Source organism: Poecilia formosa, unplaced genomic scaffold, assembly GCF_000485575.1.
Source record: "Poecilia formosa unplaced genomic scaffold, Poecilia_formosa-5.1.2 Scaffold32, whole genome shotgun sequence".
Taxonomy (NCBI): domain Eukaryota; kingdom Metazoa; phylum Chordata; class Actinopteri; order Cyprinodontiformes; family Poeciliidae; genus Poecilia; species Poecilia formosa.
The window spans coordinates 1,434,888-1,462,667 of record NW_006799971.1 but is presented as its reverse complement, the minus strand read 5'-3'; the positions used below and the strand labels follow the sequence as shown (position 1 = coordinate 1,462,667).

Here is a 27,780-nt window from a genome sequence, read left to right as displayed (position 1 = left end):
AGAATTTTCTTCCGGGACGTATTTCACTGAAGGACCATTTCCGTTTCCTGTTCAGTTGTCAACACAAGCTCCACGCGCGTACTCTTGGAGAGCAAAATGGTAAGACAGCGTGAGTCTGCCGTGTGTTGACAGCAGCCGCGGTTAGAAAGACGGAGAACTGATGTTTGGTTTGGTTGTTCCTCAGCCGAAGGCCCAGAAGAGCAAAGCTGCGGACAAAGTCGTCCATCCGTTAAGCAGGAAAGCTGCTTACCTGAACCGGGAGGAGGTCCGACTGAAGCGGAAAGAGAGGTCAGTCCATGAGAACCAGAACCAGCGCTGTTTCCGATTGTTTGGACCGCTTTAGTCTAATTGGCGATTCTTTAATGTTAACAGGATGAAGAGTGAAAAAGCAACACGCCTGAGCAACATAGGCGAGTTTGTGGTTCTATTTATAATGAAAAAATAACTTTGAGAATAGTAATAATTATTATGACGTTAGAGGTTTGTAAACTCATGTTTCTGCTTGTTATAAATCACAGGTGAGAAGCTGCTGTGGTTTCAGAGTCAACTGGATCCAAACAAGACGAACTACACCAAGAGAGATGCCTGTGAGGTTGTTGAAAGGTACCAGACCCGGTTCTGCTGGCTCTTCCCAGACGTTTAATTCAATTCAAAAACACTTAATTGATCCCAAAGGAAAATTAAATGTTGTTGTAAATCATTAATTCCAAATTCTTCAAATACTTATTGTAGATGGTTATTAACAGATATTGTGTCTATTGCGAGATAGTTATCGATTTCTTGTCCAACCATTTATAACTGATATATCTGGATAATTAGTTCAAGACTTTGGAGAAGCTTCCATGATTTAAATGTGTCCAAGTTTGAAGGATTTCTATTATCTCTGAATGTTGAGTTTAAATCAGAGCAGCAGAACCAGAGTTACCAGCACTGCCTGAGTTCATTAGTTCTGCTTTCCTCTCGTCTCTCAGCTGTTATTAATAGGGTTATAGGATAATAGGCTGTTAATAGGCTGTTATTATTAATATTAATATGTTTGTCTGGAATGTTCAGGTACCTCCACAGATTCGACTCGGAGCTCGAGCAGATCGAGTTGGTGAACGGGATCAAGGGTCGTCAGGGTCGTCTCCACGGCGCCAGAGAAACGGCCATCAAACAGAGCGTAGAGCGAGAGCGGGCACAGTTTGAGGGCGCTGGGTTGGGTGAGTCACTCCCGGAAACACAAAGCAGCTGTGCACATTGATATTTCCAGTCAGATTCCATCTTTCCCTGTTGTTGTTTTTTTTGTTTGTTTGTTTTTCAGAGATCCCAGACATCATCAACACCAAGCATCTGAAATTATTCAGGTCAGATTTTGAGACATACTAATTAGACCTAACTGATCCATTCCAAGTCCAGTTTTGATTTGGGGGATCATAATGAAACACGCAGTCATGTCCAGTGTTTCTCAACCCTGGTCCTCACCGCCCCCCTGCTCTGCATGTTTTAGATGTGCCTCTATTCCACAACAACTGATGCAAATGATTGCATGACCATCAAGTACTGCAGAAGCCTGTTAATCACCCAGAGATACAATTCAGGTGTGTGGCAGAAGGGAAATACCTAAAACATGCAGGACATGGAGGCGGTGAGGACCAGGGTTGAGAAACGCTGATCTAGACTCAACCCATGTGACCCAAACTCTTATCATCACAAAAGAGGACATTGATCAGGAACAACCTGAGCTACCGCAAACTGTCCACAATGAAACAAGCTTAATATCAGGGGGTGTCACCCAAAAAACAAATCTCTCCTGCAAAATAGACACATTCAAGCTGCAACTGTTCACATCGGCAAGCCAAATGTCTGCTGGTGTGAAGTTTTACAGTCAGATGAGGAAAATATCAACCTTTTGGCTTCAATAGCTGCATTTCCATCGACCATTTAATGGCACAATTTGACATTTCGAAAATAAATTTGCATAATGGAAATACAGCAATTTTGAAAAGATGTTTGTCGATAAAGTTTTGGTGCTAGGAGGTGGGTTTCTTTTTTGGGGGGCTGTATTGAAATTTGCTTCTTGCAAAACTGTAATGGAAACACTTTTTGCGTCACATGATCAACAATCAGATGTTGCCACTGGCGTAAACACTGAAGACGACGACAGGAAGTAGTTGGAGGATGATGGCGTGGCATGATTTATAATGACTCATCACATAAAGAAATCTATCCACGTCACTTTAATTATGTTTGTTCAATGGAGACATTTTTTTTTTCGACATTAGTGGGATATTGACAAAGCTTTGCGCATATTTGTAGTGGAAATGCAGCTAGTGACCAGATGAATATTTGGAGATATGACATTTTGAATTTCAACCTATCACTATGATAAATTTTATTGGACGATAAATTGCCTCAATAATTCTTGCGATTAACGATAGCACTGTTTCGAGACCAATTTCGAGTGACGTATTGATAAGGGTATAATAAGCAAGTTCACCTTCTCGAAGACCAACAAACTTTAATTTTGTAAAGAGCACTTAGCACTGGAACTGGATACGTTAAATGTTCAAAATAAAACCAAAAACAATAAATAAAACGGGGGAAAAAACACTTAAGAGTTCAGTGAATATTCTATATACTGAATATTCTACCAGATGTATTATCTATTTATATTGATAATTTGTCTATTGAAATATATATTGGTTTTTTGTCCAGCCCTAAGTGTGTGTGTGTGTATATATATATATATATATATATATATACACATTCAAGCCTTAATGTGTAATCTTGCCTAATCCACATAATCCGATAAAATTCACAACCCTTGTTCCTAGAAATGGCATGCTTAAAACAAAAAAAAAAAAGTACAAAACATGTTGAAAATACAGAGATTTTTTATAACATGTTTCTCAGGTATAAAAAAAATAATATATTTTTTATTTTCTTCAGAGATTGGACTGGAGATCTGAAGAAACTTCCAAACATAAAAATGCGAAAAGTTTCAAGCAAAGTTTTGGACACAAAGGCTGAGATGGAGGAAAAAGAGGAGGTGCAGTATGATGATGATGAAGATGATGATGAAGAAGAGGAGGAGGCACTGGATGACAACATGGAGATGCCCGAGTCTCACTAACACTCACCTCAGTCTGACTGGATTATGCTGCTCTGCCACGACTGTCCACAAGATGGTGCTAGACCTTCAGATTCAGCCACCCAAACCTTTTCCGCTTGATAATTCAATAACAGCAACTTTTTGGATGTTCTACATTCATCATTTATTGCACAGACAAAAAAATGAAAAGGTTTTGTATGTAACCCACAGCGTCTCCAATCAGACCTATGAATGGACTTTGGATTGAAGACACAAATACGCTCTGACCCCTGAACTGTGACCTGTGACACTGGAAATCATATTTGTAGAAAATTTGAGAAAATTAAACATTCATCCCTTTTTAAGGTTTAGACAAACACGGCTGCAATCTAACGAAAAAACACCAACAGATGGCAACTGTAAAACCTCTAATCATATTGACATTGAAATCACTGACCTGCAGAGTAAGAACCACAAACAAACGACGACAAAACTGCCCTAATACATTTTCAAAGGTCACATATCTAGATCCAGACTGGAATTAAGACTAAATGCTTTAATAATTACAAGTCTTTGGTGTCTGAAGACCTGATTGTCCCGGAGTGTTTGAAGGTGTCGGTGTGCTTCAAGTCGCCCAGTGGACAGTCTCATATGAACCGCTCTGTGGAGCTCTGGGTTTTATTTAGTAGTGTCAGATAAAAGGGAGGATGAATTAAAACTCATCCAGAACTTTATTTTATATTTGTATATCAAATAAAATTCTGTTAAATTTAAGAAATTTTGTGGCTGTAATGACAGAATGTTAAATATCTGTAAAAGTCCTGATCTTCTACATCTCCACAGCTCTTCACACACACATTCACACACTGATGGTGGGGAGCTAGCTTGTAGCCACGGCTGCCCTGGGGCAGTTTGGCAGGAGGGATTTTCAAGGGCATGAATATTTCTGCAATATAGACAAAACCAGTTAGTGGGTCTGATCGTGTAAATGTGACGTTTAGAGGTTTCTAATAGTGAGAGGATTTCAACTAATGTACATTTATACATCACTGTCTGCTGGATATTTCGACATAAGTGTTTCATATCAGTCTATTGATAATTACTGATTACTTTTTTGTTTTATATATCTAAAATCCTGCCAAACTCGTGGCATGACTGTTCCTGTTTTATCCACAGTTTTCTCTCTGTGCTGTTTATTTTTAAGAATTTATTAGGCACTATGGCAAAACCTGACACTGCTGCTGCTCAAGTTACTGAACAGGTTGTTGCTCGGTAACCAATGAGCGAGTGAGTCAGTTGACGCCACTAGCCTTCAGTCTGAGCTTTCTCCCAACACTGAATTTCCTCCAGTAGATTTTCCACCAGGCCAATCAGAAACAGAAGGAGTCGACAATGATGACGTTGATTTTCTGCACAATTTTACCAATGGCATCGTTGGAAGTGAACGAAGTCGATCACAGTGTGTTTTGGTCTCTCTTCCAAATATTGAATTACCATTAACAGCCATCTTGTTAAGCTCAACACTTCTCTCTTTGCAGTGGAGGACGATTGTTTATAGTGCAGACAATTTTCAGTTTAAAACTTCACCTGAGTCCATGCCTCCAGGAAGCAATTGTTTCTCAACAGCTGAGAATCTAGGCTCTCTGTACGAAGCAAACAGTGTAGAACGAGGGGCTGGTTGTTGCCTGGCCACCTGATGCCAGCAACTTTGCTTTGCTAGCCTTGAGCGGCTAAACCTTTGCCTACATCTTCCAGAATGCAGTGCAGTTCAGTGAATATTCTCAATATTGAATTTCCTAACAGTTGCATTATCCATTGATATTGATCATGTGTCTATGGTGTTATATATTGTCTGGTATATGTGGGATGTGTGAAGCTTTATATTTGAACTCAGTTTTCAGTTTGCTAGGTGTATTTGAAGCACACTGAGACCTCTGGTTGAACCCATCCTCAGGAGTTTTCAACTACATCATTTCTATCAGTGCAGGTTTAGAAAGTGCATACTATAACATGGCATCAGTAAGCCATTAAACCACGTCTTTCCTCTTCAGTTCCCTTCTTATTGTCTCTCTTTTCTTACCGGTCTCTTGCGTTTTGTCCCTCCACATCATGCCAGCTGTACTGGACGGGATCAGTATTTAGACTCATCTGCTGCAGACCAGCTATCTCTGCAGCTGAGCAGAAAGTACCACCTGAGTCTTGAATCACGCCTTGCTCTCTGAACAGAGCAGAGCGTGGTCCGGCACGCAGAAGGAGCGGTCAGACGGGATTTGGGTCCGGCGCCACCGCAGCCTCCACGGACAAGTCCGAGTCCATGTCCTGAGCCGGAGCCAGAGCCGGAGCGACGGGAACTTCCACAGCTTCGTGCTTCCCGTTGGACATGGCGCCGGGCCGGGCCTGAGGAGGGTGGTGCAGGTTCTTCTCTGGGCAGTTCTGCACCGTGATGATGCGGTTGAAGGCCTTGAGGCGGCGCCACAGCTGCAGGTAGACTTTGCACTGGATGTACATGAAGATGAGGCCGCCCGTGAAGCCGATGGCCACCACTATCAGCTTGGTCCAGAAGGGCCACTCCAGCACACCTGAGGAGACAGAGAACCCCCCCAACCCGCAGTCAGCCGGGCTGCAAGGGGAGCACTGGAGGACAGGGGGAGTGTGTGTGCGCAGAGCTGCTTACCCTGAGCTGAATAGTACTTGAGAAGAGAAACTCTCCGTAACTCGTCTGCAATCAAGAGCGGGAGTAATTTCTCTGTTTGTCTGAAGCTATGACTGAAAGCTGCAGTATGCAACTTTCATAAAAATATATATACATATGTATTATTTTTACATATTTGTTGAAACTGTCAATATGTTGTGACAGTATGGTGTGAGACATCCATAAAATCAAGTTCCTCAGTTTTCTCTCAGTGCCAACTAGAAACAACTAATCAGAGCCCAGAGGTGGGTCTTATTGCTGCCAATCAAGCCTATGAGCGTGCTGCTCAACCTCCATCTCTTTCCAATCTTGCTGTCTGCTGCCATACAGCTTCTCCCCACCAGCAGAGCCCATTGTGAATGCTAAGGCTAGTTAGCATGGCCACTGATTTAGTGGCACCTTCATGAGGTGACTGACAGTGATAAGACCCTCCCCTTAGCTCTGATTGGTTGGTTTTGGTTGGAAATGCTGCATTCTTTAGTTAGCAGTAGCAGCTCAGGGAGAAGGTAGAGGAGCTCAATTTTTTCAAAGATTATATCTTGTCTCATATTATACTGCAACATAGTGATAGTTTTACCATTTGTTTCTTTATAAAAGTTACATACTGTAGCTTTAAAGTCATTTTTAAATATATAAGCTCTGTTTAATACACTGCATCTATGTTTTATGCATCTAAAATATGACGACAGCACACAACACTTCAACACAACAAAGTACTGGGAGTCTTGTTTTTGTTTTCAATGTGAAAAAACAAGATGGAGTCAAACAGACTGAACTTCTGTGGTGTTACTTTCATCAACCTGCTACAGGATAGCCAAATTCAGAAAATGCTCCGATAGAGAGGATCTAAAACTTAACCTTTTTGTTAATGTTTCCACAAACTGTTCTTCGTTTCTCAAAATAAAACTAAAAGACACTCCCTGCCTGCTTCTTTACAGCATGTCATTTCAGTTGAAGTCAGGAGGACTTCATCTGCTCCAATCCTGTGAAACAGTTGCAGTTCCTTTTAACAAACACCAGAGGGTGCTGCGCAATTTTTCTAGAAAGGCTGTCCTTTCTGTGTTCACAGTTCCAAATGTTTTAATCCGTTTGGAGCCAAATTGGTTGAAAGATCTTAGACCAACATCAGTCCTCATCTCCTTCTGAACAGATATTTGCGGAGGTGTGACTTTATCAAACGTTTTCTCTAATCTACAAATGATCAAAAACAGCTATCCAAATCTTTTAATAGATGGTGCTAAAAGTTCTCTAATAACATCTGACAAGGCCGTGGCGTAATAATGTCTGGCTGATAATCATAATTGAGTGCAGCTAGTATTTTGTGCATAAAATGATTAATTCGACAGCACTTTTTAGATTGACCAATACTCTGAAAAATTAGAACATCAAAGGAACTCGAGGAAGACATAAAAAAATAGAATTTTCCTCAGATACTTCCAAGATAATCAGTTCAAACCGCAGTACTTAATAAAACTAATCAGTGCACACCGGCCCGGAAGAATATGTGAAAAGCCATTAAATAGAAATGGCCGGAACAACCATGTCCCTGGCAATAGTAGCTGCTTTTTCATTGACCATTTAATTGCACAATTTGAGATTTTGAAAATACATTTGCTCAATGGAAACGCGCCGATTTCAAAAATACTCTTGTTTTTCGATCAAAAGTTTTCATGAGGTGGTTTTCAGCTATATTGAAATCAGTTTATCTCGAAAAACTGCAATAGAGATAATTTATTTGTATCACACAAGTTAATTGATTAAAAACTGGATGTTGCGAAAACCACGAAGACGACGACAGGAAGTATGAGAATGATGACGCAGCATGTTTTTAAATGACTTATTGCGTGAGCAAACCTATTCGCGCGTGATTTTAATTGCATTTCTTATTTAATGGAAACACCACAATTGCGAAATTGTGTCTTTTCGACATCAGCGAAAGATAGACAAAGTTTTGTGCACATTTGTTTGTAATGAAAAAGCAGCTAGTGAAGCTAGCTAGCTGGTTTGAGCTGCTCTTTCTCCAGGAATGATTGAACAACAAAATGTCAGCTGCTTTTCAGGGTTAAGCACGTTTAAAAAGTTATTTTTTTACATTTCCAGGCTTGAAAAAAAATGATTTAACTGAGTTTGAAACACACAGGAGGTTTCTTCTTTAACTATTCAGAAAATAGACAGAATTGACACCTGACCTTGTGAGAGAGACGACTGCCTTGAGGAAATCTCTTCTAAACTGTTGATGCATTCTAGAAAATTCTCATCTTTTGTCTAGGTTGTACAGAATAATATTTCAAAGGAACACCACCACAGGAGTTTCTCAGTACCAGTAAAAAGCTGCTATTATATAGTTCAAGAATGGATAGATGTGTCCAAACTTTTTACTGGCTCTACAAACTAAACAACACAATCACAATTTTTAGTAAATTAGAAAAAAAAGAGCAATGATTCATGAACAACATCTTTAAAGTCAGACAGGTGAAAAGATTGAAGGTGCCCTGTGATGTTTCCTCATGACGACAGTAAATTATCCAAAACTTCCTCCAACCTAAACTGACTTTAAACTGTACGTACAGTAAATACGAAGAACAGAAGCAGAAAAGTAAATATTCAGAAGGACGTTAATCCACACACACAGCTGCGAAAACAACAGCGCTCTCTCGTCAGCATTTAAATAAATCGACCTAAAAGGATGATTGGCATAAATGAAGGTTAAAGGTCATGAAATCAACATGTTTAATTTGTATAGCACTTTTCTAAGTACTCAAAGACACTTAGTCATATTTTTACCTCATTTTAATCTAGAAGTTTGGGATAAATAATTTCACTTCAATGTCAAAATGCATATAAACATGTTTGGAGTAAATCAATATATCCATTCTTTAGGTTAGCTAGATCAGTCAACATCTAGACGCAAGACTGAGGCTTTTTATGGGCAGCTAGTCAGTGGACAACTTTAGATATCTTAGAGCTGGGAGGGAAGACATACAGGACTGTATTATGATGAGTCATATTATGAAAATGAACTTGCTTAATGTAAACATGGCAATTTCAAGATAAAAATAACATTTTTTGATTTTTAAAAAAGTATTTTTGCTCTAAAAACATAGTTTTTGAGCCATATCACATTTTCACATCTGCATGTTTAAATTAGATCAGAAACTAACAAAAAAAAATCTGGATCAGAACATTTCCAAATTTATCACATGAGCGACTCAGAGAAGAATTGCGTCTTTTCTTTATATTTTGCTTCTAAGGAACCAGACTTTCCCCTAATCCGTTTAAAGTTTGGCTGCCTTTTCAATGAGTTTTAGTTCAGTATCGATGTAAAATTAAGAAAATGGACAAGAAGAGGGAAAAAAAGTAGACGACCTGAATCTTTCATGTATTTAATAAATGAACAGCTGATAAACGAGCTGAGAGATAAATTATCCTGTATTTGATCTGTATGACACATTTCATGAGCTAAAACGTTGCCTGGTTGATGCTTAAGGACGACCTTCAGAATGCCAAGCTGTGCAATCTTTACTATTTCTCAAAAATTAAACTCCAGAAATGGAAACAAATTTCTTTGCTTTTAGACTGCTGATGACAAAGTTCTTAATGATCTAAACCAAACTATCTCTTTGCCAAGAATGCCGACAGTTCAAGAGTTCATCCCTTGAATCTCAGAGGCGTTTGATATCTGGGTGGTTCCAAGGCAACTATAAAGAAATGACTCCAAATATTTGTAGTGTTGTTCATCTATTATTTTTGTATTTTTTTTTAAAAATGAGGAATGTGAGGGAAACAGCACAAGGTCCTGCTGAGGGTTTGTGTTTCAGGCTGATGGCAGACGGGAGCGTACTGACCGTTCTTCCCCAGTCGGATCTCGTCTGTGGTTCTCTTGACCAGAATGTAGACAGACCACAACATACACACTATAGCTATGAGGTGAAACAAAACCGAACAGAAGATCTTCCTCCTCTCACTCTTCGTCATGTGCAGCTTCTCCCACTGGAACAGACACACACAGACACACACAGAGACAGACAGAGACACAGACATGGTGAGAGAGGTTCCACTTAGAAGTAAAGTGTTAGATCAGTGATGTGATGGAGTGAAATACAAATACTTCATTACTGTACTTATGTACATCGTTTGTGTATCTGCATGTAGGTTTCATCGTGACTTTTCCTCCATTACATTTTACATTAAATATCAGATTTACTTCCTATTCCACTATAATGTGTTGCGTTACATTATTTATAATGTGTTACATTATTTATAATGTAACACAACACATATTGCAGACGGGACCATATTGCGTGTTTTTTAATTGTTTATTAGTTTTAAAGTAAAAAGTGATTTATTCAAGTTAGCCGATTAAAAAAAAACAAAAAAACAACTTTCCGGTCCAACTTTTGAAACTGGCATCAAGAAATTTAAATATTATCTACTATTACATATTGTGTTTCTGTAAGTTGACAACAAACTGGAGAAGTGTCAGTAAAAAATGATTAAAACAAGTTTTACTTGAACCACATCGTTTTCCTTTGTTTTAAATAAAAACATTCAAAGATATAATTATTTCTCTTTCTTATTTAGCTTAATGGCGTTTAACTCTGTAGGTCGTCCCTGAAATTATGATGCACAGAATCACAAGTCCAAGTGTGAATTATGTAACAAAGAGTAAACACAATTTTATTGTTCGTTAAAATGCAACAACAAGCTTAAAGTATTAAAGGAAAAATACATACAGCAGGCACTCTTAATGATATAAAACGGATGTATTACACTACAAAAACAAAATATTAAGTATTTTTGGTGTAGTTTCTAGAGTAAATATCTCAATACACTTAGACAAATAATAAGAATAAGACAAAACTAACTTACAAGTAACTTTTCAGACATAGGAGCTTGTTTTAAGTCCATAATTCCTTAACATTGACGAGAAATGATCTGTTACATTGGTAGATTATTTCATTTACAGCACAATATTTTTTTCATGTTATAAGTGAAATAATCTGCCCAAGGAACCAGAACCTTTTCATCAATATTAAGGAATTATTGACTTAGAACAAGCTCCTAAATCTTGCTGAAAAGTTACTTAGAAGTTAGTTTCATCTTCTTTCAAGTGTACTCAGATATTTGCACTAGAAACTAGAACTAGACCAAAAACACTTGGTAGGATCTTTGTGTTTTTGCAGTGTAGGAACAAGTACCACTACTTTCAATACTTCAGGTATTTTTAACATCATGTACTCACTTACTTTTACTCAAGTAAAAAGCACATTTTTCTCCATTTATTTGTACTTTTACTTAAGCTCAGTGTTTGGGTATTCGCTGGTCACAGCTGAGTACCCAGGAGGCTCGGTGAGTGTGTGTGAGCTCACCTTGCTCAGAGGTTTGAGCTTGGTTTCCATGATGAAGTCGAACTTGCAGAGCTCACAGCAGCGCGTGTCAGACGACTTGATCCACTGGTTGAGGCAGCCCTGGTGAACGAAGCTCAGGCTGCCGGTGCAGCGGCAGGGCGTGATCAGCGGACAGTCCTCATCTCCCTCGCAGTGGCAGATCCTACGCAGAAACACACATTACACACACACACACACACACACACGCACACATCATGAGAGGGAACCACAAGGCCCTTCAAAAGTGTTCATGCCCCTGAACTTCTTCACATTTTGTCAACTTACAACAGACTGATGAAGTGTTTGATGAATAATGCATTTCTTTTTTTCTTTTTTTTTTTTGACAGACCAACAAAAAATATGAAATAAAAGGCAAATGAAGCATGCGTTAACATTTTTAACCAATAAAAAGAAAAATGTCCACCAGCCGGCTGTTCTTCATGGCGGGTATCTTTTAAAAGGCAGCTTTCACAGCTCTGAACTTTGACTAGGACATTCTAGCGTATGAAAGCGTCATCTGAATCCATGCTGCTCTAGCTCTCCCTGATTGTCCAGCCTGAGGTTAAACATCTGACCCAGCCTCAAGTCTTTTGTGGTTTTTTGTCGGGACCTGCCCTATACTCAGCTCCTTCCATCACCATCAGCATGATGCTGCCACCACCTTGATTCACTGGGGGTAGGGTATGTTCAGGGAGATGTGCAGCCTAGTTTTTTTTTTTCAATAAATCTCAGATGTGTAGATGAATATGAGCACAGTTTGAATAAAGGTCTGTAGGTTTTCAGCTGTGGCGCTCTGCAGCTCCTCCAGAGCCACTGTTACTTTGTTACATAAAATAAAGCAGTTTTATGAGAACATCAGGAATGGAGGTGAATGATGTTGGGGGGCGTGAATACTTTTAACAAGCAGCTGTTCAGTGTTTTTGTACAGCCGTTAGTGTGTCGGTCTGCCTCTAAGTCTCTTCCTGTTCACACACTAACCTGCAGACCTCCAGCTCAGAGTCGTCTGAACCGGGTCCGGCTGCGCCCCCGTGACCCTCCCCGGCCCCGCAGTGGTTCTGGGGGATGGGCACCGACATGTCCCCGTCTCCTGACCCCCTCTCCTGGTATCTCTTGGTGATCAGTTGCTCGCCGTCCTCTGCCAGCGAGGAGCTGTCTCTGGAGCTCCGGGACCGGCGGCTCTTCTTCTCCCCCTCTCTGCTTCGGGACCTTCGATTCTGGGAGACGGGGCTCTTCGCCGAGCCCCTGGTGCTGTGTCGCTTCTTGAGACCGCCGCTGTCCTCCACCAGGGGCTGGTTCTCCTTCTCTTCGTCTGAGTTCACCGACTGCAGCTCCATGGCCTCCCCCTTGTCCTGTCCCGCTCCGCGGCCGCCTGTGGCATCCTTCTCCCGGCTGCTGACGCTGCGGCGCCGTGCTCGTCGGGCTTTCTCTTTGCTCCAGCTGCGGGCTTCCCGCCAAGCCTCGTCCTCAGTGGAGGAGTCGGACTGCGGCACGCCGGAGCGCCTGAGGCGGGGAGGAAGCTCCTTTCGGTTTCTGATGGAATGCTCCCGCTTCTCGCCCAGCTCGCTGCGGTCGGAGCTGAGGCTGCGGTCGCTCTGCTCCTGTTTGCCGCTCAGGTCCACGCAGTCGAAGGTGGAGCAGCTGCTCCTCTTGCGGCGGTGCCGTCTCTTCTTCTTCTGGGACTGGGCCGACGAGCTCAGGGCTGTGCTGGTGACCGTCATGGCAGAGGGACTGGGTTTGTGCTTGCTCGGTTTGCGGGACTCAGAAATATCATCTAAGCGGGTCGGCTGGCCAGAGCTAAGCACACAAACACACAGATGAAGATGGACATGAACAAACATGAAAATAGCAGATGGAACAAAAATGTGGGGGAAAAGTTATGAACTGAATGTGCAAAAAAGAAAAAAAAAAGCATGGCAAAGAGCACTGAAGGAAACAAGAAATAAAATATTCAGCAGATTTTTTTTAGAAATGAATGATTTTGATGTTGGCACTCGATAAAATGTAATGTTTTTTTTTTTTTTACTGATTTCAAGTGGTTACTGTATGATGTTTTTATGATGTAAGGCACTATGAACTGCCTTGTTGCTGAATTGTGCTAAACAAATACACTTGATTGATTGATATGCATCTGTTGAATTTCTGCCTTAAATCAAAACAGAGGAAACCACATTTCTTGTGAATAATTAGAATGAAAGTATTAGCAGCCTCTCCTCCTGCATGTTCGGATCGTTGCTGCCCTACAGAGCGTCAGAAACTTGTTGCCCCTTTAATTTTTTCTCATTTATCAAATTACAGCCACAAACGTCAATTCGTTTCACTGGGATTTTCAAACACAAAGCATTGCTTAATTAAAAAGAGGAAGCAAAATAGAGGGTTATTACAAATAACTATCTGATGAGAAAAGAACATAATAAAGACAAAACTAACTTGAAAGTAACTTTTCAGCAAAATATGAGTTTGTTTTAAGTCAATAATTTCTTAATAGCGATTAAAACACTAGTTTCACAAACAGATTATTTCACTTATAATATGGGAAAAATGTCTTCTTATAAGTTAAACAAATCTGCCAGTGGTGAAAAACTAGTCCTTTTTTACCAATATTAGGAAATTACTGACTTAAAACAAGCTCCTATTTCTTGCTGAAAATTTACTTGTAAGTTAGTTTTGTCTTAATTTAAGTGCATTAAGACAAAACTATGATCTCTGCACCAGAACCCAGACCAAAATACTTGGTAAGATCTTGTGTTTTTGCAGTGCACTGAACAGATTCTATGAACATCTTGAAGAAAAGCATCCCCACAGCATGATGCCGCCACCACCATGGATTACTTTGATGATGTTGTGTTCAGCCACATGCTCTGTTGGAGCCTTGAGTTCTCAGTTTGAGGCTGGTTGTCCAACTAATGTTCAGATTTATACTGAGGTTAAATCAGACACACACGGATGTCCTATGCGATTGCTGAATTTCAAGCAACTGAATGCAAGTCACATTTTTCAGCTTTCACTGTTTTTTGTAAAACCTATTTTTCCTCCCGTTTCACATCCTTACACCACTTTGTGTTGGTCTGTCACATGAAATCCAGCAAAAATACATCGAATGGAAAGGAAATGCTAAAAAATTTTAATAGCACTGCAAAAAAAAAAGCAGAAAAAAAACTGTAGATATAACAAGTCAGACAAAAAGAAAAAGTTGTACTATTCACTTATATCAAAAGTATAACCAATTCATTTATTATTTCTGGGTTCAAGCAGAAAAAAATAGCATCATGCATAAATTAGCATCTGAAAATGTTGATTTGGGGAGAAAACTTTATGCAACAAAACTTTATTGTAGGTACGGCAATACAGACCAAACCACTGAACCAGGAAAATTCAGTTTTATGTAAAAAAAAAAAAAAGACATCTTTATTCCATCCACCACCATTAGTCAAAGAAAATGTAAAAAAAAATTACTTGTTGCAAATAAAACCTGATGTTCCTGCAGAAATGTTTGTCTTCTGTTCTGATAGCTGATGACATGTTGTCACAGTCTTTCCATATTCACTTTTTGACAACAAATGCTAATATCCTGAGCTGTTCCTGGGCGGGATGCATATTGTTCCTTCGCTACACGTATCCAACAGCAGTAGAAATTACACGTTAAAACCAGAAGGAGAATCTCTGACATGGATAGTGAATCGTTATGAAGTGAGAAGAGGATGGGACATTAAAGGTTCAAGCACACACATTTCGTGTTTTCCCCAAAACCACCACAAACTATCACCACAACAAGCTCTTATTTTCCTTTTCCTCATTCCATACCGATCCCGACTCCATATTATATAATAACTCCGTTTATTTTTGCATTTTCAGATGCAGAGCCCTTCCTTCCTCTGCAGTAGCACCAACCAGAGAGCCGTCCGTCTTACCTGCAGATGTCCTGAGCAGACGGGGTTGTTGATGCTCTTGAAGCTGTGTTGCTGACCTGAAAGGAATAAGAATAAAAATAAAGCTTTTATTTTATACTTATTTTTTTCTCCAACAACAGTGTGTCAGGTATTATTGTTCTAAATTCATATTATCAATGCACCAAAAATATTATTTTTATGATTATTTCATGACTTTACTACCACTCTTCTCATAACACTTATCCAAACTGGTTGGTTTCCAGGTACAGACCCAACTCTTAAGCATGCTCAACATTGCCACTTGTTAAGCATGGTGGTGGTAGCATCATGCTGAGGGTCTGGTTCTTTGATACAGAGAGGGTTTCAAAAAAAGGGAATGATGTCATAAAAAAAAGTTAAGACTACCTTCAAATTAAATGATAACACAGATAAAAGCTGGCAAACAGTGAACTTCTTAAATGACTCCAATCTTAACGTATTATAAATTTGTGAGCTGTGCTTAAAAATCCAGGTCCAGTCCAGGAATCCAGTCAATTTAAAGGGCCGGTACCGATTCTGACAGGAAGAGTGGTAACATGTATAGCCAGGGTGTTGCTGTTGGCAACAAAACGCCTGAGGTCGCGGTGCATCGACCCCTAATGACTACTGGGTTGATTACAGACCCAACTGTGTGCATACTTCTGAGCCTGTGTGAATGAACTATAATTTAAGACTTGCTCAGTCTGTGCTTGTATTCAACATGTGGCTGCTTTTTCACTCAATTTGTACCACATCATGACAAGCTGCTCCTTTGTATCTTAGGCAGCAGTAAATGTTACAACCTAAAGCCTCTCTTTCCAGCAGACAAAAATGTCTCTAAATAACAGGAAAAACTAGATCTAAACCTGAAAGACTCACTGTTGCCATTTTAAAAGACTAGCAGAGTCTGACTCACTGGAAGAAAATTACAAAAGGATGGAGGGGGGAGGTGACTCAGTGTTTTTCAGCTGTATTATATGATTTTATATAACACCTTAGGATTTGTGACATTGTGTCACAGAGATGTTGGTAGCTTCTTTCGAATTTGATATAAAAAAAATAATTATTAAAGAACACAAAGTGTCTCCTCAGAGAGCCATTCAGCATAGTCTGCTAGAATATTAGCCGACGTCAGATGGAGCCTTGACACAGGCAGGTAGACATTATGACGTCTTTAACTGATAAGGCTTTATTATTTGCACATTTATTACCTTGGAAATGTTGCTGGACCGACTGCCAGAGCGCCCAGGAGCTTTCCTTCCCTGCAAAAAAGGCAAAGGTAACTGAGTCACTAGGAAACATAAAACAATATTGTTTCTCATAATGTTGCTGGTCCAGACGGAGCTCGACTCATACGGTTCCAGAACGGAAACAATTACCATCAATTTCAAACTACCCAGAGAATCAGTGACGTTTTCTACGGAAGCCGGGAAAGACTTTTTTCCCGTGGCTTATGTTAATTACCCATTTTCTCGAAATAACGAGTTGATTTCCCCAATTTTTTTTTCCAGATAAGTTAATTTCCAGATGGTTTTTCTCTATACGACGAGCTAACTTCCCATTGTCTCAAGATAAGTTAATTATATATATATAAATATATATATATATATATATATATATATATATATATATATATATATATATATATGCGTATTTTAAACTGTACGAAGTTCTTTTAATGTCCTGTGAGTAAATATATTTGCCCATTTCTCCACAACAGGAACTTTTCAATTTACTGTCTACAATCTAAAATAATCTATTAAAAAGATTGTTTCATCGAATTAAACTGAAGAAAACGTGCTAACCGCAACGGCGGGAGTCAAATTACCGTAATAACCCAATATTGGCTGGGAAGCGCAACGTCTTCCCTTTCAGAAACCGTTGGAATTTTTCAGACAGCGCAAAGTGTCTGAAAAACTCTTTGGCTTGGAAAAACACACACACACACACACACACACACACACCTCAATCAGCAAAAGATGAATTGTGTGTATGTTAAATGTAATTTCATCCGTCTGCCGTTGTGCCATGCATTTGAAGGATAACTCGTCATCAGAAAGAATTATGCGGAGTCATCCGCTCTCGGCTTCAAGCCTGTAAACATATTAATCGCAAACCAGAAGACGTAACTTCAACTGATTTTATAACCAAAACAAACTTTAACCTTGAAAACTAGTTTTACTAGAAGCATGAAATCAAAATGTGTGAACCATTAGTATTTGTAAACAAGATCCTCTTATAGTAATTGCTCCCAAAAATGGGGAGCAATTATTCCCAAAAATTGCTCCCAAAGTGGATAAAAAACAAACTAATGTTCAAACTAATGACCGCCTTTTCGCACCTTCTGTTTCTGCGGTGTTGCCTGATCCTGCTGTATTTACAGTTTTAAAGTCCAACGTCAGAGGTCACATGTCCTCATAATTTCACCGTGATCCGCGCTAAAGCCACGAATCCTATTAGCCGTTTGTCCAGCCCCAGTGGCACCACGCTGTTCATCAGGGGGTTGCTATTTAAAGCCAACTTAAGGAAGTTTACCCAGAACAGCGATCGCTCAGACCATCGCCTGATCAACCCTGGCCTCAGCTCCTCGCTGCAGGAGTTAACGGTTCAGGATTTAGGCAATTACTTTAACAGACTGGGTCTGCTCGGTGCTGGATCAGTAGAAAAATATTTATAGCACACAGCCACAGAAAGAAGTCAGGACACTCTCTGTTAGCTGTTTGGTTTTTAAACATATCCATGTTCTGGCTTTTAATGGGTTCAAAAACATATTCTACCCTACTCACCTGAGACCAAAGGAGATAGGTTTGAATTTTGATTCAAAATCATTTTTCAGCTCCACTAACAGCAAAATAAATTTATAAAAAAGATACATCTAAAGAAACGTTTTCTACTGTTATTTTGTGATCATTAATTCCCAGAGCAGATTAGCTGAACAGAAATCACAGTTTGTGTCGAAAATTTGTAGCGTTATTTTGAACAGCCAATCAGAGAGGGCATAATGAAGTGAGATAACTGTTTAGAGTCTAGTCAATCAATGACATCATTGGAAAACGCTTTCTGGATTTGTTCAGGTCATTTTTGTCTGAAATAAAAATTGAGTTAATGATGTGAAACATTTAAATCTGCAGTAAATAACTTTATATGAAACATATGTGTTTACATATTAATCACCATGTGACAGATAATCTGAAAAAGATAAGGGGAAAAAAAAAGAGGACCTCTACCTCTTCACAGCACTTCCACTGTCAACTAGAAGCAACCAACCAGAACCTGGAGGCGGGTCTTAGTGCTGTCAATCATGCCTCCCATCTCCTTGGTCCCAATACAACTTCTCCCCCTCAGCAGTCTGCCATGAATGCTCAAGCTAGTTACCATAGCATCAGTGACAGAAACGGTGGTCCTGTAACGGAGAGTTGTTTCTCTGCCATTAGCACATTTAGCAGCGTGCACAAGTTTGATTGACAGCACAAAGTCCCCCCTCCTGGCTCTGATTGTTTCATGGCCATTTCATCAAACAGCAATAACAGCACAGGGTGGAGGTGGAGGACACTGATCTTTTCACAGATAATCTGTCTCATACTGTCATGATGTAATGATCGTTACTTATGTTTAAAAAAAGAAAAAAGAATTTAATAAAAGTGAAATACTGCAGTAAATCTGAAGTGTGATTGACAAAAGCCCAGAAGAATCACATGACCTGCATTCAGGGGGGATGCAATGATTCCAAAACAACTGTGGGCTTCTGAGTACTTAGTCAGAACACAGATCAGGGAATGAGTCACATCTACTCAGAAACAAACCACAGGCAGGAAGTAAACGGGTGATCGCCCCACATATCACCATGTTACCAGGTCAGAAACAAGCGCACTAGCATAGCAATAGCAGTAGAAACGATTTGTGGTCATTTCCCAAAGTTGACATTTTTCTCACCCAGGTCAGAACCTCAGCTGGTAGATCTGCTGAAGTCTGTGTGATTTCAGGTGCATTTCCGCTGTCTTAATAACTCTAATACACATACACATCTGAAATTATATTCATAACTGATAGCATGTTATCGACCACTCTAGAAACAGACGTCATCAGATCAACACCTTTTTTTTTTTTAAACCAAACTGTGGAGATGAGTAATTACATGTCTAAATGTTTTTCCCCTGACGACAAAATTCACAACAGCTTGAGATTTTTCTACAGAATGAAAATCAACAAGATAATGACGATTTGATTAAAAACATTATTGTTGTTGAGCCTTTTGTGGCAGAAAAAAATATATATCTTTAGTAGAAAAAACCCATATTGCTTTAAAAATGACAGAATAAAAGTTGCAGTTTTTTATGTAAGAGCTTTTCTAGAACACAAATTTACCTACAATTCATGAACTTTGATGGATTAAATCAGAGAGAAAAAACTAATAGCAAACTGGTGTTTTGAAAGTTTCCAATGGGTTGCTACGGTGACGTATATCAATCAGCGAAAATCACTGAAAAAAACAGGACACACTCCGTCGCCATGTTCTAAGCTGATCAAGGGATTTTCTGATAGCCAGCCGCCTTTGAACCAGCCGTCCTGTTAGGAGTGAGAGTAAGCGTTGCCGTCAACCGACACATCCATGTGTAAGAGGTTTGCACCTCTATTGGTTCATCAGTTAGAGATTACTTTCCCCTATGAGTCAGAAGAACAGTTAACGTGTTTCTCCACTCAACCGCAACTCCTGAAACCTTTGTTCTAACTCTGATTTTCAGTTAGTTTCCAAGTTGGTGGAAATTTTGAATGCTTTCAAAAACGAAAGTATGAATTGTTGCTGTGGTTTACTGACAGAAGACTGGCTTCTGTTTCCTTCTGCACAACCAACCCACTAGTAAAGTAATACGTATCACAAGTTTTACCTACATATATAATACCAATTATAAATCATTTGTATTTAATTAGTTACAAAAATTACAAAACTGGGCTTCCCATCCGGAAGAAAAGCCGCGATCAAATACTGAGAAGAACTTTGACGAAGTAAAAAGAAGAGAAACTCACTCGTTGTAACAGATTAGTGTTGCAATGTGTTGCAAGTTTCCTTTTCAAAATGTAATATGTTTTTCTTTTTTGCAGCTCTGATATATTTTGGACACAAAAGTAGTAAGATGCTTGCTCATTAGTCAGAATTATCATCCGCAAGAAAACTCTAGAAAGGTTTACAACAGCATGAGACCAGAGTGGCCTCTGAGTGCTATGATAAAGATCTGCTTCACGGGGTTTTGTTTCATAATCTGCACCTAACAGGACAATTATTCTGCACTACATACAGATTCTTTATTAAAACAGAGTTTGAGATAATACTTGTTTCTAAAAAAAAAAAAAAAAACAGAAAAGGTTTTTACTGACATCTAAACAAGCACTAACTTGGTTTAAAATTGTTCAGATGCCAGATTAGTTGTGAAATGGCCCTTTATTAATTAGAATTATTATTATTACTATTTTAGAACTGTTGTACATTCACTTAGAGTAGTGTTAATCCCAGTGGGTGGTGTGACCAAATGGGAAACAGGAACCCCCTCAGTAATAAATCTAAGCGAAATGTGATGGTTTTGGGAAAGTTACACAAACCTAACTGCACACACACACACCCCCACACACACACACACACACACGCTAAAGCTCTCATCTTTTCAGTGACATAATAACTGAGTGGTCTCACATTTTTAGCTCATACCTCATGGGTGTGATATCTACATTTTAAAGTTATAGAAGCTGGAGGTTTGCCAGATGCAAAGAGCCATCATGTGACCATTACCCCTCCCCCATCTGTTGCTGGGACTGTCTATTAGCTGGCTCAAAGAAGGAAAATGCACTTTTTTATCACAAATCCAACTTCAGCTGTTTGGAAAACATTTCCATCAGCTGTAGCCGCCTCGCAAAATAGGTTGTATATCTGAGTGGGTTCTCTACATAAAAGAAAAAGTGATGTATTTAATATATGAGCTGCAGTTGCTGGTTGCCTGAGTGGACAGCATAAATGAATAACTGGTTAATGTCTTGGTAAACTTTTATTGCTCCATTAAAAGCACAACATCAAAATGTTAGAATATTGAGTAATATTCACTAAAAAACTACCAAATTTAGTGAGAATTTCCCCCCCCCCACTTTTGTGTTTAAGATAAAAAAAACAATTTAAAAGATATTATAATTATTCTAACCGACCGTGGAGGGACTAACTTATGTTCAAGTTTAAATAAAAAGCAGTTAAGTTGTAACTCCTGCAGATCAGAGAAGCGTCTGGTTGTCAGCATCATCAAGCAGAATTATTTTCTCCAGCACAGACGTGTCGTCGTTTTCTCTTACTCTGCCCTGTAATGTCATGTTTTTCTGCTGGTTTACTGTTTTAATGTCCTTCTCATCATGTAAAGCACTTTGAATTACCTTTAGTAAGATGAGTAGTAAGTGGAACATGGATCAACATTATTTGCTTGATGATGGCATTTGACAAAATGTAATGTTTGTTGCTAGTTTCAAAATTGAAACTAGAAACTAGTATGATGTTTTTATGATGTAAAGCTCTTTGAACTGCCTTGCTGCTGAAAATGTGCAATACAAATAAAACCGCCTTGCCTTGAAAACTGGGGGAAGGGGGTTGTTACCCTTAATTTCTGTAAGTGTCCAAAGTTTTTTGGTAATAACCAAATTTTTTCAAAATAAAAGTTAATCCAAGAAGTAGCATGAAGATAAATATCCACATTGTCTACATAGAAGCCCTTAAAATCTTGCTGCTCGCTTACTCTTAGCCCGTCACAATAACTACATTTGCTGTACAATAACCAGAAGTTATTGTGATAAAAATAATATTGTTGTTTTGAGACCATTTTCAAGTAATATAATAGTAATGGGGATAATGATGCAAGAACACATTCTCAAAGATCAATACATTTTAAATTCTAATGAACATTTATCAGTGGATCTGGAAGACATTTTAAATATACAAAATAAACAAAAACAACAAATAAAATGAATTATGAAGTCTCTGTAAACAAAACTGTTTTTCATAAAAAAATAAGGGCTTGTTGAAACCAAAGCACCAGACTGAAAACTATTGTCATCCACTTTTTAGAAGAAAAAGAGAAAAGAGAAAAACGATAGATCATGTAAATGGAAATAAATTTATAATGCGATTGATTGATTTATTGCCTATGGTGACAGGCTTGACTTACTCTACACATCTGGTTGCCTCTGCAGTCAACAGATACCTACAGTACTCAAAGCTTCCAGCACTGTAGATGCACAATGAAAGTAAACACCAGCAGGTGACCACTACAGAACAATTCAAGAAAAAAACAGAGAATGTCACACATTCACATAAAAAAAGACTCACCAACGCACCTTGTTTGAAAAACCCATTGAAAAATAGAACTGCAGAAGAATAATCATTTCAGAGTAAACGTGTTCCTCTTACCTGAGTCTCTGCTCCTCTGAACACCTGAGTATGAGTCACAGAGAGGACTTTACACAGTCTGTGTATGGACATGTGCTGGTTGGCGCTGAGGGGGATTAGGTGCTGTGGCGTGGACCGGCGGATAAATTCTGGTTCCACCTCCAGCCGCATTTAGACGGGCACCCAGGAAGCACCGTTTGTATTTGTGCAGCATATGTTTTAATGAACTTTAGCTTGAAGGAATGATAAATGTTTGGAAAAAGAAGAATCCTTAGCAGGAGAGCTACAGTCTGCTGCCTTTTAAACAGGCATAGATCTTTATAGTTTAAAGTTGCAGTTTGTAACTTTTACAAAACCAGGTTTTTTCTATGTTTATTAAAACTGTCAGCATGTCATGACAGAATGGTGGTATGAGACAGATAATTGGAAACAAAAAAACAAAAACAAAACAAACAACAAAAACTGATCCCCACTTCCTCTGTAAGCCACTATTGCCACCTGAAGAAACTGACCACCCCCGATCAAAATCAACCAATCAGAGCTAGGCTTAGTGCTGCTAATCATCCTCCTGTATGCTGCTCAGTGTGCTAATGGTGAACAAACAACTTGCCACTGTTTATCCGCTGTCATCGGTGGCCATGCTAACTAGCCTTAACATTGATGGCAGGCTATGTTGTGGTGAATCAGCTGTAGCTTAGCACAAAGCTAGTAGGAGGGGGTGAGTAGTGATTGAGAGCGCTAAGACCCTCCTCCTGGCTCTGATTGGTTGTTTCTGACTGAGTGGTGTATTTCTCCAGTTAGTACTGGGAGCACTGGGAGAAAGCAGTGGAGCTGGATCTTTTCACAAATTATCTGTCTCATACTGCCATGAAATAATAATAATAATAACTTTATTATTTTAATTATTTTAATATGTAAAAAAAAACATTTTTAAAACATAAAAGTTACATACTGCAGATTTAAGCAGGTTTTAGTAGAAAGCACCATAAGTGTTAAAATGTAACATGAACTGTAGTATATATAAATAAAATATAAATAACACAGTGGTTTCAAGGCTTTTACCATGGTAACTGGAGATATTCTTTGCACAAATAACTGTGCATAAGCTGAAAACATGAAAACACTACCAACATTAAAATCAGGACATGCCTGGTGAGACCTTTAGCATTTCTAATGTACATGGAAACTTTATAGATTCTGACAAGACAATCAGAATATGTAATTAACCAAAATATGCACACGGCTTGATGTACAATATAAATAAACATCATTTAACACAAGGCAATGTGAAAAAGACACAGTTTCCATACTGTCCAAACTGTCAATGTTAGCTGGACTTTTAATGTTTCACAGAGTTACGTTCAGAAGCAGACAGCCTGTGATTGTTTCAGAATGGCCTGTAGAGAATGATGAAATAATTTTTATATTTGTAAAACCGAAGTCTATGTATGTGATATATCTAGGCTGTATGACTGTAATTATTTACAAACAGGATTCACTAAAATATCAGCAAACATTTCATAAATGGAGAATGAGATTTATACTGACAGCCAACAGATCAGATTGTTCCAGTGTATTGTATTTTCCACCCACATAGCACCTTTTTATAGCAGAGTAACTTTGTTACCTTTATTTGTTATAAAAATGATCTATATATCAAGTATGATTTAAAAGACATTTTATCTTGTAATTTAACGCCTTGAAATTGGGCCTCTGTCTCTTTAAAAACTCCTGCTCTTTCTGAAACTCCGCCTTCAGGAAATCATCACAACATGGCTCCTCTATTAACCCTTTAACAAAATTTTTTCCAGCGTTGCTCTGAGCAGTAGCTCATAATTAGCTCAGCAGATGCTCTGTGAGGCAGAAGCTTGGAAACTGCAGCTCTGAGGTGGAGCTGCGTCTCGAAGGCGGGGCTAGGTCCACTCCGGCCTTTTACATACCTGCATGGTTGCTGTGGGAGATTAAATGATTTCTCAAGCATGCATGAAAGAATTGAAGCAACACTCCAGGTATGTTTTTGATGAGGCAGTAACATTATAATATGATGTAAAGCTCAAAAAAGTCAATTTTACATAACACTGCCCTTTTAAATGAGAAGGCCCGGTGGCATCTTAAAAAACTCATGGATCCTTTTTCCCCCCTCAGGATTACTCCACTTTCCTAGAGTTTCCAAAAATAAATGTGAGGCAATAAGTTGATTTATCAGATAGCTCTCCTGTGGATCCAGCTTTCAGTTTTTCTGTGGTGCAGAAGTGCTTCCACTTTTCACAGCAGTATGCTTAAAATGCTCCTTCTCTGCTCTTTAGTTAACCTTTACACTTAGACAGGCTGCTACAGACATGGTGACCACATTTCTTCACACATATTTACTCTAGTTAAATTAAAATGGTTTTATTTGCATAAAACCATTTATGCAAATCTGTTATGGTGGTTTCAATTACCAGTTCTGTTTTTGTTGTTCCTGGAAGTAGAAAGTACACCTGGCTCTGTTTGCTGCCCATCCTCAGTGTGATTCTACTGGAGATCTCTCAACAGGATCTTGTTTCTCTCCACTGTCGCTCTGTGCTTGCTCAGGATGACCGATTGCAGAGAAGTAAAGAACTAATGTGGGCTTCCACTTTCCTTATGTGGATCTTATAGATTCAGTGGTTGTTGCATACATTAGTATTTCAGTTTTGTTGTAAATTAGATTAGATGTTCAATAAAATGACTAAATCTAACTTTTATCACAAAAATACCATTAATATCTAAAATATTTATGTAAACGTGAGGGCGGGAGAGCTAAGCTTTTGATTTATTAAACAGTAATAATCGATAACCTCAAAGTAACCTGACTAAACAAACCTTTGAGCACAATCAAGCAACTACGTTACCTTCATTTGCTATAAAATGCTCTATATGTCAAATATGACTTAAAAGAAATTTGACTTTGTAATTTAACAACTAGAAATTGGGCCTCTGTCTCTTTAAAAGCTTCTGCTCATTCTGAAACTCCATCTTCAGGAAGACATCGCAACATGGCTCCTCTATTAGCCCTTTAACAGCATTTTTACCAGTGTTGCTCTGAGAAGTAGCTCCTAAAAAGAGCTCAGTTCCACCAGATATTTGCTAATTGCTGCTGGCTAGTCTGAAGGAGCTGAGTAGGGGAGTTGAAGGGGAGAGCTGTTTTGTGAGGCAGAAGCTTGGAAACTGCAGCTCAGAGGAGGAATTTCATCTCCAAGGAGGCACTAGGTTCCTCCAAGTGTTTTGCATAGCTGAATGGTTGCCATGGAGATTCAAAGATTTCTCAAACATGCATGAAATAATTAAGGCAACACTCCAGGTATGCTTTTGATGAAGGAATAACATTATAACATGGTGTAAAGCTCAAAATAGTAAGTTTTACATAATGCTGTCCCTTCAGCATAAATGAGATAAAAATGGATAAGAATAATAAGAAAAATATTTTGACTCAGTTGAAATATCACAGTAAAAGGTGACTGTGGCCATGGGGAGGTCATATTTTTACTACTTTCTATTACCTTCAGGTTCTTCTTCTAAAAATCATAAAACACCGACATATTACTCAGATGTGGCAGCAGTGATCCAATGATCACATTACTTTAGCTCATGCTAGGCTATGCCGACGCTCTTTCTGCTCTCATTCATTTGCCTCAGTGTGCTAAGTGCTTGAAGTTGCTGTCATTGGAAGGAGATTCAGTTTACTGTGCGATTCAGGTCATAACTGACTGCAGATGTAACAGGATTTCATGTTTTCGTAGAATATGTTTAATTTTTGATTTTCTTGTAAAATGTATTTTCACTAACACACAATGAGAAACAATACAGTAGCAGCTTAAGCAAAAAACTTAAGCAAAAACTCAGTTGGTGATGTCATTGGTCCACTTTTTCTAACTCTAAATCGGCATCCAATAGGATCAGCTGCCTGCTGTTGGAGGGAAAGCGAGAGCTAAAACCTGGGAACCAGGACAGGAAGTTATTTTTAGTCTATTGTTGTCTGTGAATTGTCTTAGCTTGTTTAAAAATACATTTTAATCTCTGACTATTTGGCCTGCTTCAACACAGAAGTACATAGAAATAGGTTGGGATTTGCATCAACAGTTATGAAAGCCCTAAATATTCTTTAGCAGCTTTGCTATCCAACGGTCAGACGTAGCTTACTTCTGCGCTGTGACATCTGATATCAAAGCTGCAGAACGAAAACACGGCGAGCCACCCTGCACTCTGATCTAGATACAAATCAACCACAACACAGTGTGTATCAGGAGCACCATCAGCAGAGCGCTTACAACACAAACGTTCCAGGAACCCTGTGACCTCAAGTTTCCGTTGCACTGCCAGATTAAATCACTTTGTAGCTTCATGCATTTTTAATGACATGAGGTTTCTTGAAGCAGAGTTCTATGACACTCTGGGACTACTTTCTTTCGAGTTGTGATAGGGCTGCTGCTGTCTTAGGGCTAGGAAGGTTTCCATGCATCTCCATCACACAACCAGGAGAGTAAGAAGTAGTCAGCTGATAATTGAAGGAAAATAAAAAAAAAACATGCTGAACGTGTTTTAGATTCCTGCCACCAGGAAATCCAGATGACTGAAATGTGAGTGGAGTTGAACTGTTTCTGTGAGTTCTGCTGGTGTTGGTGCAGGTCAGGATCTCACCTCGTTCTTTTCTTTGGAGCGAGGGGCACTCTTTCCGTTGCCGGCTGTCTCTCTTGCCGGGACCACAGTTATCTGCTGTACTGGCATGCTGCTGTTTCCAGGCAACGTTCCGGTGCTACTCCCACAGCGCTCCCAGCATTCCCATCACGGATCGCCGCCCCGCTCCTGGACCGGAGGCTGCTGCTTGGAGAAGACCAGACGCCGGCTGCTGGATTGCGCACCCTTATCGGCCCAATCCGGATCATCGGAGGGATGGAGACAAAACGGGATCAGGTCACCGAGGCAACAAGGAGACAGTTCTGAGGATGGTGGAGTGTGAGGTCGTCATGGCGACTGGGGAACTACTCAACAGTGCGTGCCGTTCGCTCCCCTTCCTCCACAACCCCCTCCACTTCCAGTAAAGTGGTAAACAAGACAGTAGGGACGACGCGTGCTGTGACGCGCGCGTCTGTGAGCAGTCTGTGGCCGTGAGGAGGAGGCGGGGCTAAGGACTCTGTCGTGCTTCCTGTATAACAGGCATAATGTTCACGAGGATTAAGGCTTAGACTAACCCCAATCTGCTCCTCTGACCAGTGGTGGAGCTAATAAGCTTACACAGCTTGTTCACATGGACAGCAGTCTCTCTCTCACACACACACACACACACACAC

General features: G+C 39.4%; 2 protein-coding genes across 4 annotated transcripts; one reads left to right on the top strand and one right to left on the bottom strand.

Moving 5' to 3' along the window:
• Positions 1-3,277, top strand: tma16 (translation machinery associated 16 homolog). The gene is made up of 7 exons (XM_007549647.2): positions 1-99; positions 185-288; positions 373-410; positions 519-603; positions 1,054-1,202; positions 1,304-1,346; positions 2,932-3,277. The coding sequence occupies exons 1-7, from the start codon at positions 97-99 to the stop codon at positions 3,113-3,115; spliced, it is 606 nt and encodes a 201-aa protein (XP_007549709.1). The 5' UTR covers positions 1-96; the 3' UTR covers positions 3,116-3,277.
• Positions 3,240-27,755, bottom strand: marchf1 (membrane-associated ring finger (C3HC4) 1). 3 transcript variants are annotated; one of them, XM_007549648.2, is made up of 8 exons: positions 27,131-27,755; positions 16,269-16,319; positions 15,061-15,116; positions 12,131-12,946; positions 11,135-11,315; positions 9,611-9,755; positions 5,748-5,792; positions 3,240-5,652 (listed from the first exon to the last, which is right to left on the bottom strand). In XM_007549648.2, exons 1-8 carry the CDS (start codon positions 27,215-27,217, stop codon positions 5,333-5,335), a joined length of 1,701 nt encoding a protein of 566 aa, XP_007549710.1. In that variant the 5' UTR covers positions 27,218-27,755; the 3' UTR covers positions 3,240-5,332. The 3 variants fall into 3 exon arrangements, with proteins under 3 accessions (XP_007549710.1, XP_016525810.1, XP_007549711.1); XM_016670324.1 differs by lacking the exon at positions 27,131-27,755 and adding an exon at positions 17,399-17,537; XM_007549649.2 differs by lacking the exon at positions 5,748-5,792.
• Positions 27,756-27,780: the final 25 nt, after the last annotated feature.